Here is a 13,307-nt window from a genome sequence, read left to right as displayed (position 1 = left end):
GCGAAATAAAGAAGGCCACTATATACTGGTTAGGGGAAAAATTCAAGAGGAAGAGGTAACACTCATAAATATGTATGCACCAAACACTGGAGCAACAAATTATATAAAGCAAATCTTAATGAACATGAAAAATCTAATATCCAATACCACAGTCTTAATAGGAGACCTTAACACCCCCTTATCCCCAAAAGATAGGTCAACCAGACAAAACCTTAGCAAAGAAATAACAAAACTGAACCAGAGCTTGAAGCAATTGGACGTCGTGAACATATACAGAGTGTTCCACCCAAACACGGCTGAAAACACATTTTTCTCAGCTGCACATGGGTCATTTTCTAAAATAGACCACATACTTGTCCACAGGTCATGCTTAAGTATATATAAGAGACTATTTCTGATCTGATTTCCAGTATATGTTTCTGCACTTGATTCTTTACTTCAGATGCTATTAATTCAGCGATTTCTTTTTCTTTTAAATTTCAGAGATTATCTCTGATCTGATATCTTCTATACCTTTCAAGAGTTGTTTCTTTACTTTACACTCCATTAATTCAGACATTTCAGCTATGAGTCCCAATTACTTCTGTGCTAATATCTCCTGTATTTTTCTGGGTGGGCTCAGGGACTGAGATTGTATTTTACTCCTTCTCATTGTCATTTTGCAATTTTAGCACTGTCCTCTGACCTTTGTTGTAGAGCTTTCCTGCAGTTATAACCATAGCACCTACCAAAATTCTTACACAAGAGAGATTATGTTGTTAAGGCAATTATAGTTTTGTATTTACAGAACTACATCTAGGAACACTCATAATGGTCAGTAGTCACATTTAGCAGTTAACAAACTCTTGTAACTAAGGGGTTTGTAATTTAAACAGTAAGAGCAAACATTTTGTCTGTATAGTTAAGCAGATATTAAATTGGGATTTTGTATTTAAGTTAGTACTGTAAGTTCTGTCTGATCACCTCCCCTTGATGTGCCTGTTGTCTTCCAGGGAGACTAGTTCACCCCAGTTGCCTTTTTCCCTTCTCTCAACCAAGAGAGAAAGAAGGAGGGTGTTCTTATAGATCTGGGTGTAGCAAAGTGTCTCAGCTTACTGGATGTGGATCTACAAAGTTAGAATCCGTCCGCATGTGCCTGGCTTGTGTTTCGCTGCTGCGCTCAGCTTCTTCTTGCTGCCGTCCATGGAAGTGAACCTGCTGTGCCCCTCTGGCAAGATATTCTACTCCTGGATTAGCTGGGTGGTTCTGGCCCCTAGCCTCTCTGCAGGGACTTTAGCTGAAGGTTTCACATCAGGCTTGTATGCTGGTCCTGGGCTGGGTCTTGAGTAATCTGGTGGATGCAGCATAGTGGAAGCTCTCTCACACACATGCCAGGGATGGGCTGGTTCTGGAGGGGTCCTGAGAGCAGGGCAGACATTCTCTCTCATATGCTAGTCCTGGGCAGGGTCTGGAGGGATCCAGTGGGGGCAGCAGATTGGAAGTTCTCCCACACACATGCTGGTCCTCGCCTGGGTCTGTGTCGTTTTAATTCCTTACTTTTCTCCTGATTATCATGATGCATAGGCATCTGTTGAGAGAGAATTGAGCATTATCTGTAATTTTATTCTGTTCTGTCCACTCACATTGCAGAGCAGGACCATAAGTCTCTATCTGTCCCCTTTAGCTGTTTGAATGTGGGAGAAGAATATTCTGTTTTTGTTTTCTGAACTTTTTGATGTCAGCACTGGGACCTGAGGTTGACTCCAGTCTGTACCTCACTCCATGTTCATTGTGCTTCATCCTATCTAGAAGCCACAGCAGGGCATTAAGTGGTGTAGGGTAGCAAAAGAATCCAAGACCTTGGATTGGACTGAGGTCAATGCTAAGTGGTTATTGCCAAGTATCACCTGTGCACAAAATTCTTTTTATTGGTACTGATTTTCCTCTGGTATTTCTACTCCTCCTATTCTAAGACACTTCCTAGCAAACACATTCAGTACTTCAACTAAACTCTAGGTCCATATCTCCTGTCCAATATTCTCTGACTCCTGGAGCTACAAGAAAGGCCCAGCATAAGGGATGAGTCAGTTGTGAGGTTTTCTTTCACCAATGTGTTTCCTTCTCACCTCTATACAGATATATTTTATATTTTCAGCTGCCATTACATCAGTTACATTTTCTTTGACAAATATGCAGTGGGATAATGAACTTATCAAAGTGCCAGAGAATTCTAGCCAACGACTTGTGCTGTTGTGAGGAAAAGAGATACCATAGAAACAGTAATTCATTGTGTCTTTTATGAGGTGCTGGACCTAGAGTGTCAGCTGTCCATATTGGGGAACAAAGTTTCCAGTTTAAGAAATTTGAGCATTTTCTTTTATAGAGTACCTATTGCCTACTTCTTCCAGTGTACATTTATGTTTGTTTGTTCATTTGTTTTTTGGAGCTGGGAATTGAACTCAGGCCCTTGTGCTTGCCAGGCAAGTGCTTATTCCACTGAGCCATCTCCTTGACCCCTCATTTATGATTTCATTCCTAAACAATTTACTCATGATTACATAGTTATGGAGATGTGGCCTTATTGTGCTGACTATGCTAATAGTAAAGTCCTGGTCTTCAGAAATTCCTCTGCTTCAGCCTCTTGAGCAGCTTGCACTTGTGACTCCCTGCATGTGTGTGTTTTTTTCCCACAGTTTTACTAGATACCATTCTCAATGTGATTCATTTATAAGATTTGAGTATTGTAGATGATACTGAGTGTTTCTTCTCAAATAGTGACAGATCAGGAAGAATTTTGTGTTGGTGACACAGATAAGAAGGTTCTGAATCTCCTGAGACATATTTCCTGAGATATATCTCTTTTCTTTGAAAGAAATATGAATGGCATTTATTGAAACTTAGAATTTATTTGATCAGGAGAAAAAAATCAATATAGGATCTAGTGCAGCATGGTTTGTTTTGGGGAAGCAGAATCTGATCTGTGGCTGGACTAATGAGAAATTAGAGGTAAGAAAGAAGATGGAGGACATTGGATGAAATATTATTGAAGGACCACAGGTGATGAGGGAGTCCAGATGAAATCTGCAGATAGGATTCTAACTTAAGTCATCTAGGTATGATGAGCATACATCATCTGACTGTAGTGGGAAATGAGAAATCCAACACATACCAAGAATTATAAGACTCTAAGTGTAATTGAAGAAGGATGCATGCTGGTTGTTTCCTATCTAGGAGGAGACGAGCAGCCATCTGCTGTTTCTTTTACTTCTGTTTTCTCTGCAGATGATTAGGGACTTTGGCTGTATTTTTAGATGGCCGCATTCTAGACCCAGGCATGGTGATCCTATGGTGGAAAGATCACACTTGTACTTCCAAAGCATTTTATGCCAAGGCAGGCTGATGTATCCACTGGGAACAAGAATTTGGAGACTCATGAGAGAGTTTTCCTTAGTTTTAGAATCACAATGAAAAATAAATTTTGGGAAATATATATATATATATATATATATATATATATATATATATATAAATTTTATTGAACGAAAATACCTTTAATATTTTAAAAGATGACATTTTTTGTTTGGTTTTGATATTAGGTTTGTACTTTTACTTCTTACAGGAATTATCATTTTTTCTTCATGACCTATTAATGCTTCAATATTTTTGGCCCTGGAAGAACCCTGAACTTCTATTCCTGACCTTCACTGTTCTTTATTTTAATTCACTGCTATATTCTCTAAGAAAAATCAAGGTTTTCTCTTGAAGGAATCCCAGTTTATCTTTTATTTTAGCTTGAAATATTTATAAAATATTTATGTATATTCATGAATACTGTGTTACATGATGACACAGACATTATCAAATAGTTAAATCAAGCAGAATAACAGATCCATCATCCATGGTACTCTTGGAGTGGATGAAAGTGCAGAGCAAATCTGGGATTCACTGAATTAATACATTGAAAATATCTTGCTCCTAAACTAATGCATTCAACAAGAAATAGATGCTATCCAGCATTAATTATTACATGAGCGTTTATATGCTCACGGTAGCTAAGATAATGTACTAATTTCTATTAGTTATTTGAAAAGAAACAGTGTTTATATTGTTTGATAAATTCTGCATGCCTATATCTGGATAGCTGAGCAACTACTTTGAAGATAAGAATATGCAATATATAACCATTGTAAATTTCCTATCATCTGATTTTGAAACTTTATGTCATGTTTATAGTCTTTAAAATAAAAACTTTATTATTTTGTTTCTTGCAAAAAATTAAAATATTTAGAAAATCAAAATTTTCAATGACTTACTTAGAATAATATACTCAAATTTTCTCTTGAGTGTTTATAGAAAGTTCATACAAACTGTGTAAAAAAACCTTTGTCTTTGTGTTTTGTGTTCAGATTTTATAAATAAATTCCTTATACAGTAAATTTTCTTTTGTGCAGAACTGTGGGATGGGCCACAACTTGAGCCCTCAGTCTTCCTGTGATCTGGGATTTCAGGAGCAGAGAACGTGCCTGCCTTCTAGTTCTATATTTTGGAAGTAACGAATTTGTCAAAATATTCAGGCTCAGTATGTAGTAGAAATTTCATTTCAGTTATTCTGAAACTTCAAAGGAAAAGATTGACAATTTCATCTTTACTTTTGCCATGGTCACATCAGCTAATTGTATTTTAATTTTAGATATTAGAATATGTTCCTTGTGAACATCAGCATGATGAACTTTAAATTTCCCTCAAGAATTGTGTGTGGTTTCATTATCTTATTAATGGTTTTATTATTTTCCAAACATTGTTTTATCATACTCTTCTGATAGTACTTATTTTATTGCTTTTCAAATAGAAACACATCTGCTGGCTGCTCTTCTTTGTACTTTGTATGTTTGCCATTCCTAATTTTAAATGACTTTCTACACTTTAAAATCATTTCTTCTGCTTCTTTTGATGCGAAAAATTATTTTTTGAGCCCATACTATTCCTTTTTATTCACTGTCAAGTATCACAACGCTTCTGCACTCCCATCAGAACAGGCTTTTCCTCATTCATTTCCCTCTGACCAGACCTCTGGAGATCCTCACAACTATTTGTTGTTCAATGGTCCCACATTCTTTGTGACTTAACAGTAATTCATCACAATGATTATTGATTTTTACTTTGTCTGAATTTCTCGGTATATTTTGGAATTGAATGAGAAGTGTGTGTGTGTGTGTGTGTGTGTGTGTGTGAGAGAGAGAGAGAGAGAGAGAGAGAGAGAGAGAGAGAGAGAGAGAGAATTCACCAAACAGCATTTTTCTTACCATCAGATAAGCTACTGGATCAGAAAATCACTGCTGGGCAAAACTCTGTCTCTTGTAGTTATTTCTTTGATGGTGTATCCATAAAAGCTTTCTTGGTTGTTGCACATAATATATAGCTTATATGAATTGTTTGACTATGTTTTCAAAGTATGGGGTTTATATTTATTAATTATGTTTGTGATCCACACATGTAAAGCTAATCCAGTTTAGCATTATACACAATTTCTATATAGATATTTAAGAATAGAGAATGGTTACTATTGCTATCACAATGGGGTTTAGGTCATTTCACAATAACAAAATATCTGTTTAACAAATGATGTCATACTACTGTGTTATGCATTTTCTGACTAATAGCCTGTGGCTATGAAAGAAGATAATGGCACAAAAACCTTGAGTCTTCCTTAATTAAAAGAAAATCTTAATGGAGGACTGGGGAGATAGCTCAGTAGAACTGAGAACACCACATCACAGTGATACATGTGTACCCATGTTTACAGAAGCACAGTTTGTCAGAGAGAGAGGAGAGAGGAGAGAGAGAGAGAGAGAGAGAGAGAGAGAGAGAGAGAGAGAGAGAGAGACTGAATATAAAGAATAAACAATTGAGATGAGGGAAAAGACAAAAAACAGGAAAAAAGGAAGGAGAAAGGTCATGTAAGTATATACACAGAATAGCTGAGATGATTGTATCACTAATTTCTAGCAGTTTTTTAAAGATAGTAGTTAATTTTTTAAATTCTTGACTTCGACTAATTTTATATGATAATATCTGAGCAACTACATTGAAGTTAGTAACATGCAATATGACCAGCTTTGCTGAATACCTTTCATCTTTTTTTAATATGTGTTGTCTCTACTGTCATATCTATTATTTTTCTTCTCTTTTCAAAATAAAATTTAAAAAATTAAAAGGACAAGGAGAAAGTTAAGGTTAATTGAAAGGAAAATGTAATGTTTGTTTGATCAGTCTTGCATGTCTATTTATTGTAATCTGAGTACCAAATCTGATAATATGTAATATAACAAATACTGTTTATTTCCTATTCTTTTTTGAAATTATGCACCATTTTTATTGTTTTCTGTGGCTTTGTCTTTGTTCTTGTAATTTTTTTGTTTATTCCCTCTTCAAAATGAAATACAGTAGTCCATGTGTTCCTTGCGTGATGTCCACATTCTTTGTGTGGAGCCCCAAAGCACGTGCATAACACAGTCCATCTTCATTACTTCAACTCCAGCCCTCCCTCTGCCGCCATTCCTCCAGTGTTTGACATTGACTTTAGATTTGATCTCTCTCACTATCTATTTTTTACTTTGCTCTGTTTTACATTGGGTCTCTCATAGAAGATAACCCATATATTAAAATGTAAAGTAGTATAATTTCTATGAAAAATCAGAATGTAGAGTTCAAATCTGAAATAAGAATACTTATTCTGAGCATAGAAGATAAGGCAGTGGAAGAGTATGTTTCAAGTGTGAGAGACCTAGCATTTGTTGGATAGCATCCTATAAAACAGTATGAGTATGTGTGTCATTGCTCACAGTATCAAAAAGTATCAAAAAGATGTGAATATAAGTTTATTAATCAATAATCAATATGTAAGAAATTATAAATTACAAAAGGAGATACATAAGAGTGTGTTATTTTCTGAAAGATTACACTCAAAACTGGAGGAAAAGTGATGAGAGTAGGGCCATTGTTATAAGCATTTCTACAAATATTAGTTTTACCACAATTTTATTTTTATACGTTTAAAATACTGATATTTAAATTTTACAATGTTGAGCTTTTTGTTCAACTATAATTCATATTTTAATATGCAACTATTATAATTGTATACTGTTGCAAATATATAATTTATTATACATAATCAGTGATAGCTATGGAATTATATAACATAATTACACACATATTAATAATTATAAAAATAAAACTGCCTAAAAGAATTTAAATTAATGATATTATATAATTGACTCAGAGTTACTTGGCAAGTATAAGTATGAGATCCATGTTGAACATAACAGGCAAATCACACCTATGATAAAATAGTTGTTATGAAAACATAAAGAAATTTATGTGTAACATACTTGAAATTAAATCATCACTTTTTCTAATTTCATTTTTTAAATTTTGAAGTGTAAAAATAGGAGCAAATAACAAATAGAAAAAAAGAGAGAAACAGTGTAACATACAACAATACATATGTTACAGATTTTCAAAACAGAACTAGCTAATTAATGGTGGTTGCTATATTATCTATTCTTACATCAAATCTGTTGCTCAGATTAACAGATAGAGTTATGCAACATTGGACAAACAATTGAATATTAATGCTTGCTTTCAAGAAACCTTAATTTTTAATGTCTTTTTAAAAACTTTATTTTAAAGAGAGTATAATAATTGCTATGATATTAGAAACAGTACTCACTTAGAAGACTAAGATGAGAGGAATTCAACCATGGGTTTTGTATTACACTTTGCTGTCCTTAATGTAGTTGCTCAGATTGCAGATACAAGCATACAGAGTTAGTCAAAGTGAAAACTCTAAATATCAATTGTTATTTTCAAAAAACTGTTGGAAATAATTGATAAAATCATCTCAGCCACCCTGTATATATACTTCCAAGTTTTTCCAACCTTTATTTTTTCCTATCTTTTCTCATTTCTCTCACCTTCATTGTTTTATAATCAAGTTCAGTTTCTTCATATTTTACTATATCTATTACATAATTCAAGTTTTATTTATTATTACAAGTTCTTCCAATAGGGTGACAATACAATATTTACACATGTGGGTCCGGTCTATTTCACTTAAAAGTATAGCCTCTAGTTGCATCCAATTACCTATAAAGACTTCAAGGTTGTTTTTCTTTATAGCTTAGTAGTACTCTATTGTATGAAAATACCACGAAGTTTTCATCTATTCCTCAAGTGATCTGCATTTTCTTTGCTTCCAAGATTTTCTATGACAGGGGCCGGGGAGATGGCTCAGTAGGATAAGCGCTTGACTGGCAAACGCAAAGATCTGAGTTCAATCCCCGGTTCCACAAAAAAAAAAAAAAAGATTTTCTATGACAAATTGTGCTGCTATAAATATGAGTGTATGTATATCCCTGTGGTATGATGTTTTCAGTACTTTAGGGAAAATACCCAGAAGGGGAATAGCTGGATTTTACATAATTCCTAGTCCTAGTTTCTTGAGGAGTCTCCACAATGATCTCCACAATGATGGCACTAGTCTACATTTCCACCAACAGTGGAGAAGGGTTCGATTTTCCCCACAGCTTCTCCAACATTTGTTATTAGTTAATTTCTTTATGATAGCTGTTCTTTCTGGGGTGAGAGGGTATCTCAGTGTTGTTTTAATCTGAATTTCTTGAATATTCAGTGCTGTGGAACATTTTTTTTCATGTATTTATTTGCCACTCTTATTTCTTCCTTTGAGAAGTGTATATTCATCTAAGATGCTCATTTTGGATTGGGTCTTTAAATTTGGGGGTCGAATTTTCTTTAATTCTCAATTTAATTTAGATAAAAATCCTTTGTCTGAGTGATTGTTGGTTATGATTTTTTTCCCAATTTGTTGGATGTCTTTTCACTCTACTCGTAATTTCTTTGCACATGTGGAAACATAAAAAGAAGACATCTCACTTGTTCTTTGGAGTGTTTCCTGGGCATTTTGGTTTTTATCCGTAAACTGTATGCCTACTCCTCTACCTTCAAGATTTCCACCTACTTTTCTGGGAGATTTAGTGTTCGTGTTTTAATCTTTAGATCTATAATCCATTTTTATTTTAGTGCATGGTGGTAGACCCAGGTCTAGATTTAGTTTTGGCATGTGGAGACCCAGTGTTTCGAGCACCGCTTTTAGAGACTTTCTTCCAGTGAATACGTTTAGTCCCTCTGTCAAAGATAAAATGTCTGAATGCGTTTATAGTTATCTTTGCATCTTTTGACCTGTTCCATTGATTCTTGGGTCATTTTTTTTTGAAGTTACCATGATGATTTTATCACAGTAGCTTTGTAGTATAGTTTCTAGCCAGGGATTGTAACACCTCATGCCTTATCGTCCCAAGATTACCTTTGCTATTTTGGATCTTTCTCATTCCAAATAAATTTTAAGAAATTTTTCTCTACAGCTATGAGGCAGGTGGATGGTATTTTGGTAGGGATGGCATTAAATCTGTATAACAATTTTTGGGATATGGTCATGTTCACATTTTCACAATTTTAGTTCTCCCTAAGAGCAAGGAATATCTTTCCATTTTCTAAAATCCTCCTCAATCTCTTTTAATAGAGGTTTGTAATTTTCATTGCATAGATCTTTTACATCCTTAGTTAGATTAATTGTCAGGTATTTCATTTTTGGGAGTGCTATTATGAAGGGTATTGTTTTTCTAATTTCTCTGTCAGTTTGTTATCTGTGTAGAGCAATGCTATTGATTTTTTGTGTTGATGTGTATTCTGCTATACTACTGAATTTATTATTAATTCTAGAAGCTTGTTGGTGGAGGTTTTTTGTTCATCCAAGTAGAGTATCATGTCAGGGGCAATCAATGCTAATTCAAATTCTTCTTCATCTATTCTTATTCCTCATTTCTTTCTCTTGTCTAATTGCTCTAGCTAATGATTACAGAAGTATATTGAATGACAATCTTGATAGAGGAAATACTTGAATTTTACCTGAGTTCAAAGGAAAACCTTTCTGTTTTGCTACATTTAGAATTAGTTTGGCAACTGACTTTTATAAGTTTGATGTATAGGCCATCTATTCCAATTTTGATTGGCCTTTGTTCATGAATGAGTGTTAGAATTTTTTCATGTATTGTGATAATCATGTGGTTTTTGCTTTTGGCTCTATTGATGTAGGTACTACATTTATAGATCTCCATACCCTGGGGTGAATCCTACGTGGTCTTGTTGTATAATCTTCTCTCTCATTTGCTGTATTCTATTTTCTAATATTTTAATGAGGACTTTGGCAATTGGCATATACTTCTGTTTTGGTTGGATCTTTCTCAGGTTTAGATATCAATATAATTCCTGTGTCCAGGAGTGAATTTGGGAGGATTGCTTCCTTTTCAACTTAATTGATGATTTTGAGGAGTATGGGATTAAATCTTTTCTCAATTTCTTGTAGAATTCAGCTGTGAATCCTTCAGGACCCGGGATTTTCTTTGTTGCTAAGCTTTGATTACATTTTCAATTTCACTGACTGATATTGTTTTATTCAAAATTTTTAGCAGCCGGGGAGATGGCTCAGTAGAATAAGTGCTTGCCTAGCAAGTGCACGGGCCTGAGTTCAATCCCTGGTTCTTCCAAAAAAATTTTTTAGATCTTTTTGATTCAGTTATGCCTATTTGTACCTATCTAGAAATCTATCCATTTCTTCCATGTCTTTGATCCTTTTAGAATAAAGATATTCAAAATAGCTAATGATCTTCTATCTTTCCACAGCATCTGTATTAATTTTCACTTTGCGTACCTTATTGCTGAAATTTAGTTTTTTCCCCTTTTTGATGAGGTTGTTCAGACCTTATTAATTTAATCTAATCTTTCAAATAGCCAACTTTTGGGTTCATTAATTCTTTCTATTTTTCTGTCTCAATTGGATTGATGTCTGTTCTAATCTTCATAATTTCCTCCAATCTTTGGGTTTCAGACTTATTTTTCTCAAACTTGTGCTGCAGCATTTGGGTATTTATTTATTATCTTTTTTTTCTTAATGTGTTAATTCATTGCTATAAATTTCCTTCTGCTAACTGCTTTTATTGCATCCAAAAAATTCCTGAATGTTGTGTTTGAATTTTTGTTGGATTGTAGTTATTGTTTGATATCTTGTTTAATTTCATCTGTATCCTATTGGCTCCTGATGAAATCATTATTTATTTTTCACATGTTTATGGATTTTTGTGATTTCTTTTGTCATTAATTTCTAGCTACAATCTAGCTACATTGTCTAGCTATATTGCACTGTGTTCGATAATATTCTTGGGATAATTTCGGTTTTCTTGCATATACTTAAGCATGCTCTATGGACTAGTATGTGGTCTATTTTTAAAAATGTGCCATGTGCAGCTGAAAAGTATTTGTATTTTCAGAAGTTGTTGGGTGGAGCATTCTGTATAAGTCCACTAAATCCATTTGTTCAAAGGTTTGGTTCATTTCTGCTACTTCTTTGCTAACTTTTTGTTTGCTTGACTTATTTTTTTTTAGCTAAGGGGCTATTAAGGTCCCCTGTTAAGATTGTGATAGAGGATATTAGGGTTTTTGTGGCCTTTAAAATTTGTCTTACATAGTTGGGTGTTCCCACATTTGCTGCATACATATTTATGACTGCTATCTCTTCCTCTTGAACTTTTCCTGAAGCAATGTATAATGACTTTATCTCGTTTTATCATTCTTGCTTTGAATTTCAGATTCTCTATGAACAGAACAGGTACCTCTGCCTTTTTTTGAGCTACTGGAGCATGTAGTAGTGTTTACCATCTTTGCCTTTCAACGTATGAATTTCTTTATGACTGAAATGGGCTTCCACAGTACAACATGTTGTTGGATTTTGTTTCTTAATTCACCCTGCCAGCCTATTTCTTTTAATTGGTCAATTGGGTCCATTTACCTTTGTGGATATTATTGATTTGTACTGACTTATGTTTGTCATGTTATTTTCCTGCTGTTGCTTATCTACTTTTGTCCTGTGTTTAACAGTTTGCTGTGTTTCCTTTTTTTTTTTTTTTTTTTTTTCATTTCTTGGAATTGTGGGCATTTTGACCTATCTCTAGAATATCTCTTAGTAATCTGTATAATGTTGGCTTGGCTGTCATGAATTTAGTTGTTTTTGTCATGGAAGTATTTTACTTTTCCACTAATGTTTAAAGAGAGTTTTTCAGCGTATATCAGTATGTGTTGGAATTTATTTTCTTGTGGGACCTGAAATACTTTCCTCCATGCTCTTCTTGACTTGATTTGTGAGGAGAAATCTGTTGTTATTCTCATGGGTTTCCCTTTAAATATGTTCCATTTATTTCTTTGAGTGGCGTTTAGTATGTTTTGTTTTAGTGCTGAATTTTTTGGATCGTGATTATTATGAGTCTTTGTTTAGTTTTAATAGGGTTGACATTATTTGGAGTTCTATATGCCATGGCTACTGAATGTCAGATTGTTTCCACATATTGGCAAATTTTATGCTATTTCTGCTGCCCATATTCTTGTTCTGTCATTTGTGTCGCTCCTTTCTCACTGAAGCCTATTAGTCTTATTTTGTTGATCTTTGCATCTGTTCACAGCTGTTGAATAATTATTTTCTGGCTTTTAGTTGTTTTTAAGAGAGCTTTCCTTACCTTTCCACTAGCTGCCATGGTGCCTTCAGGGTCTGAAAGTCTATCTTCTCTTTCATTCAAATGGTTTTATCAACTTATGATTGAGATTTTAATTTCCTATATAACTCTTTGAATCTGCTTCATGCATTCTATGTCTTTCCTGTATTGCTCATTCAAGATTGCCATCATTTTTATATTCTGCTCCATTTCTTCATCAGTATCTTCTTTAAAAACACTAATTCTTTCATTATACTTATCATTTCTTTTTTACTTGTGAGATTATATCTGATCAGATTTCTTCTATACCCTACTGAAGTTGTTTCTTTAGTTCAGTTGCTATTATTTCAAATATTTCAGGTGTTTGACTTCCAATTTCTACAGTGATGATGTCTCTGAGTTTGTCCTGGGTTCGTTTGTGGCTTGAGATTGCATTTTACTCCTGCTTTTTGTCAGTTTGTATTTCAGAGAAAAATCTTTGATTTGCTTGATGTAATACCTTTTTGTGAAAGATTGACAGTAGGTAGCTCTATCACTGCAGTCAGAGCTTCTCTGTTAAATCTGTTTTTAGGGTATTTCTCTTGTGTCATTGATTCCTGCTTTATTTCCCCCAGATTTTGCCTTCTCCATTGATTGAGAGTGGGATATTGATTTCTGATTGTCACTGTCCTCCATCCCTCAGTGTAAACTTTGGAGATTATTTTCCAAGCA

At 34.2% G+C, this 13,307-nt stretch overlaps 1 protein-coding gene across 1 annotated transcript in view; it reads right to left on the bottom strand.

The window, feature by feature from the left end:
• LOC101582675 (vomeronasal type-2 receptor 116-like) overlaps positions 1-12,638 on the bottom strand; it is a 93,559-nt gene extending 80,921 nt beyond the window's left edge. The window contains exon 1 of the mRNA XM_004644959.2: positions 12,621-12,638. Coding sequence (XP_004645016.2) covers positions 12,621-12,638 — 18 coding nt within the window. The remainder of the gene's footprint in view (positions 1-12,620) is intronic.
• Positions 12,639-13,307: the final 669 nt, after the last annotated feature.

This window comes from Octodon degus, unplaced genomic scaffold (genome assembly GCF_000260255.1).
Source record: "Octodon degus isolate 3935 unplaced genomic scaffold, OctDeg1.0 scaffold00214, whole genome shotgun sequence".
NCBI lineage: Eukaryota > Metazoa > Chordata > Mammalia > Rodentia > Octodontidae > Octodon > Octodon degus.
The sequence above is the reverse complement of the archived record's forward strand: the minus strand, read 5'-3'. Positions and strand labels throughout refer to the sequence as shown.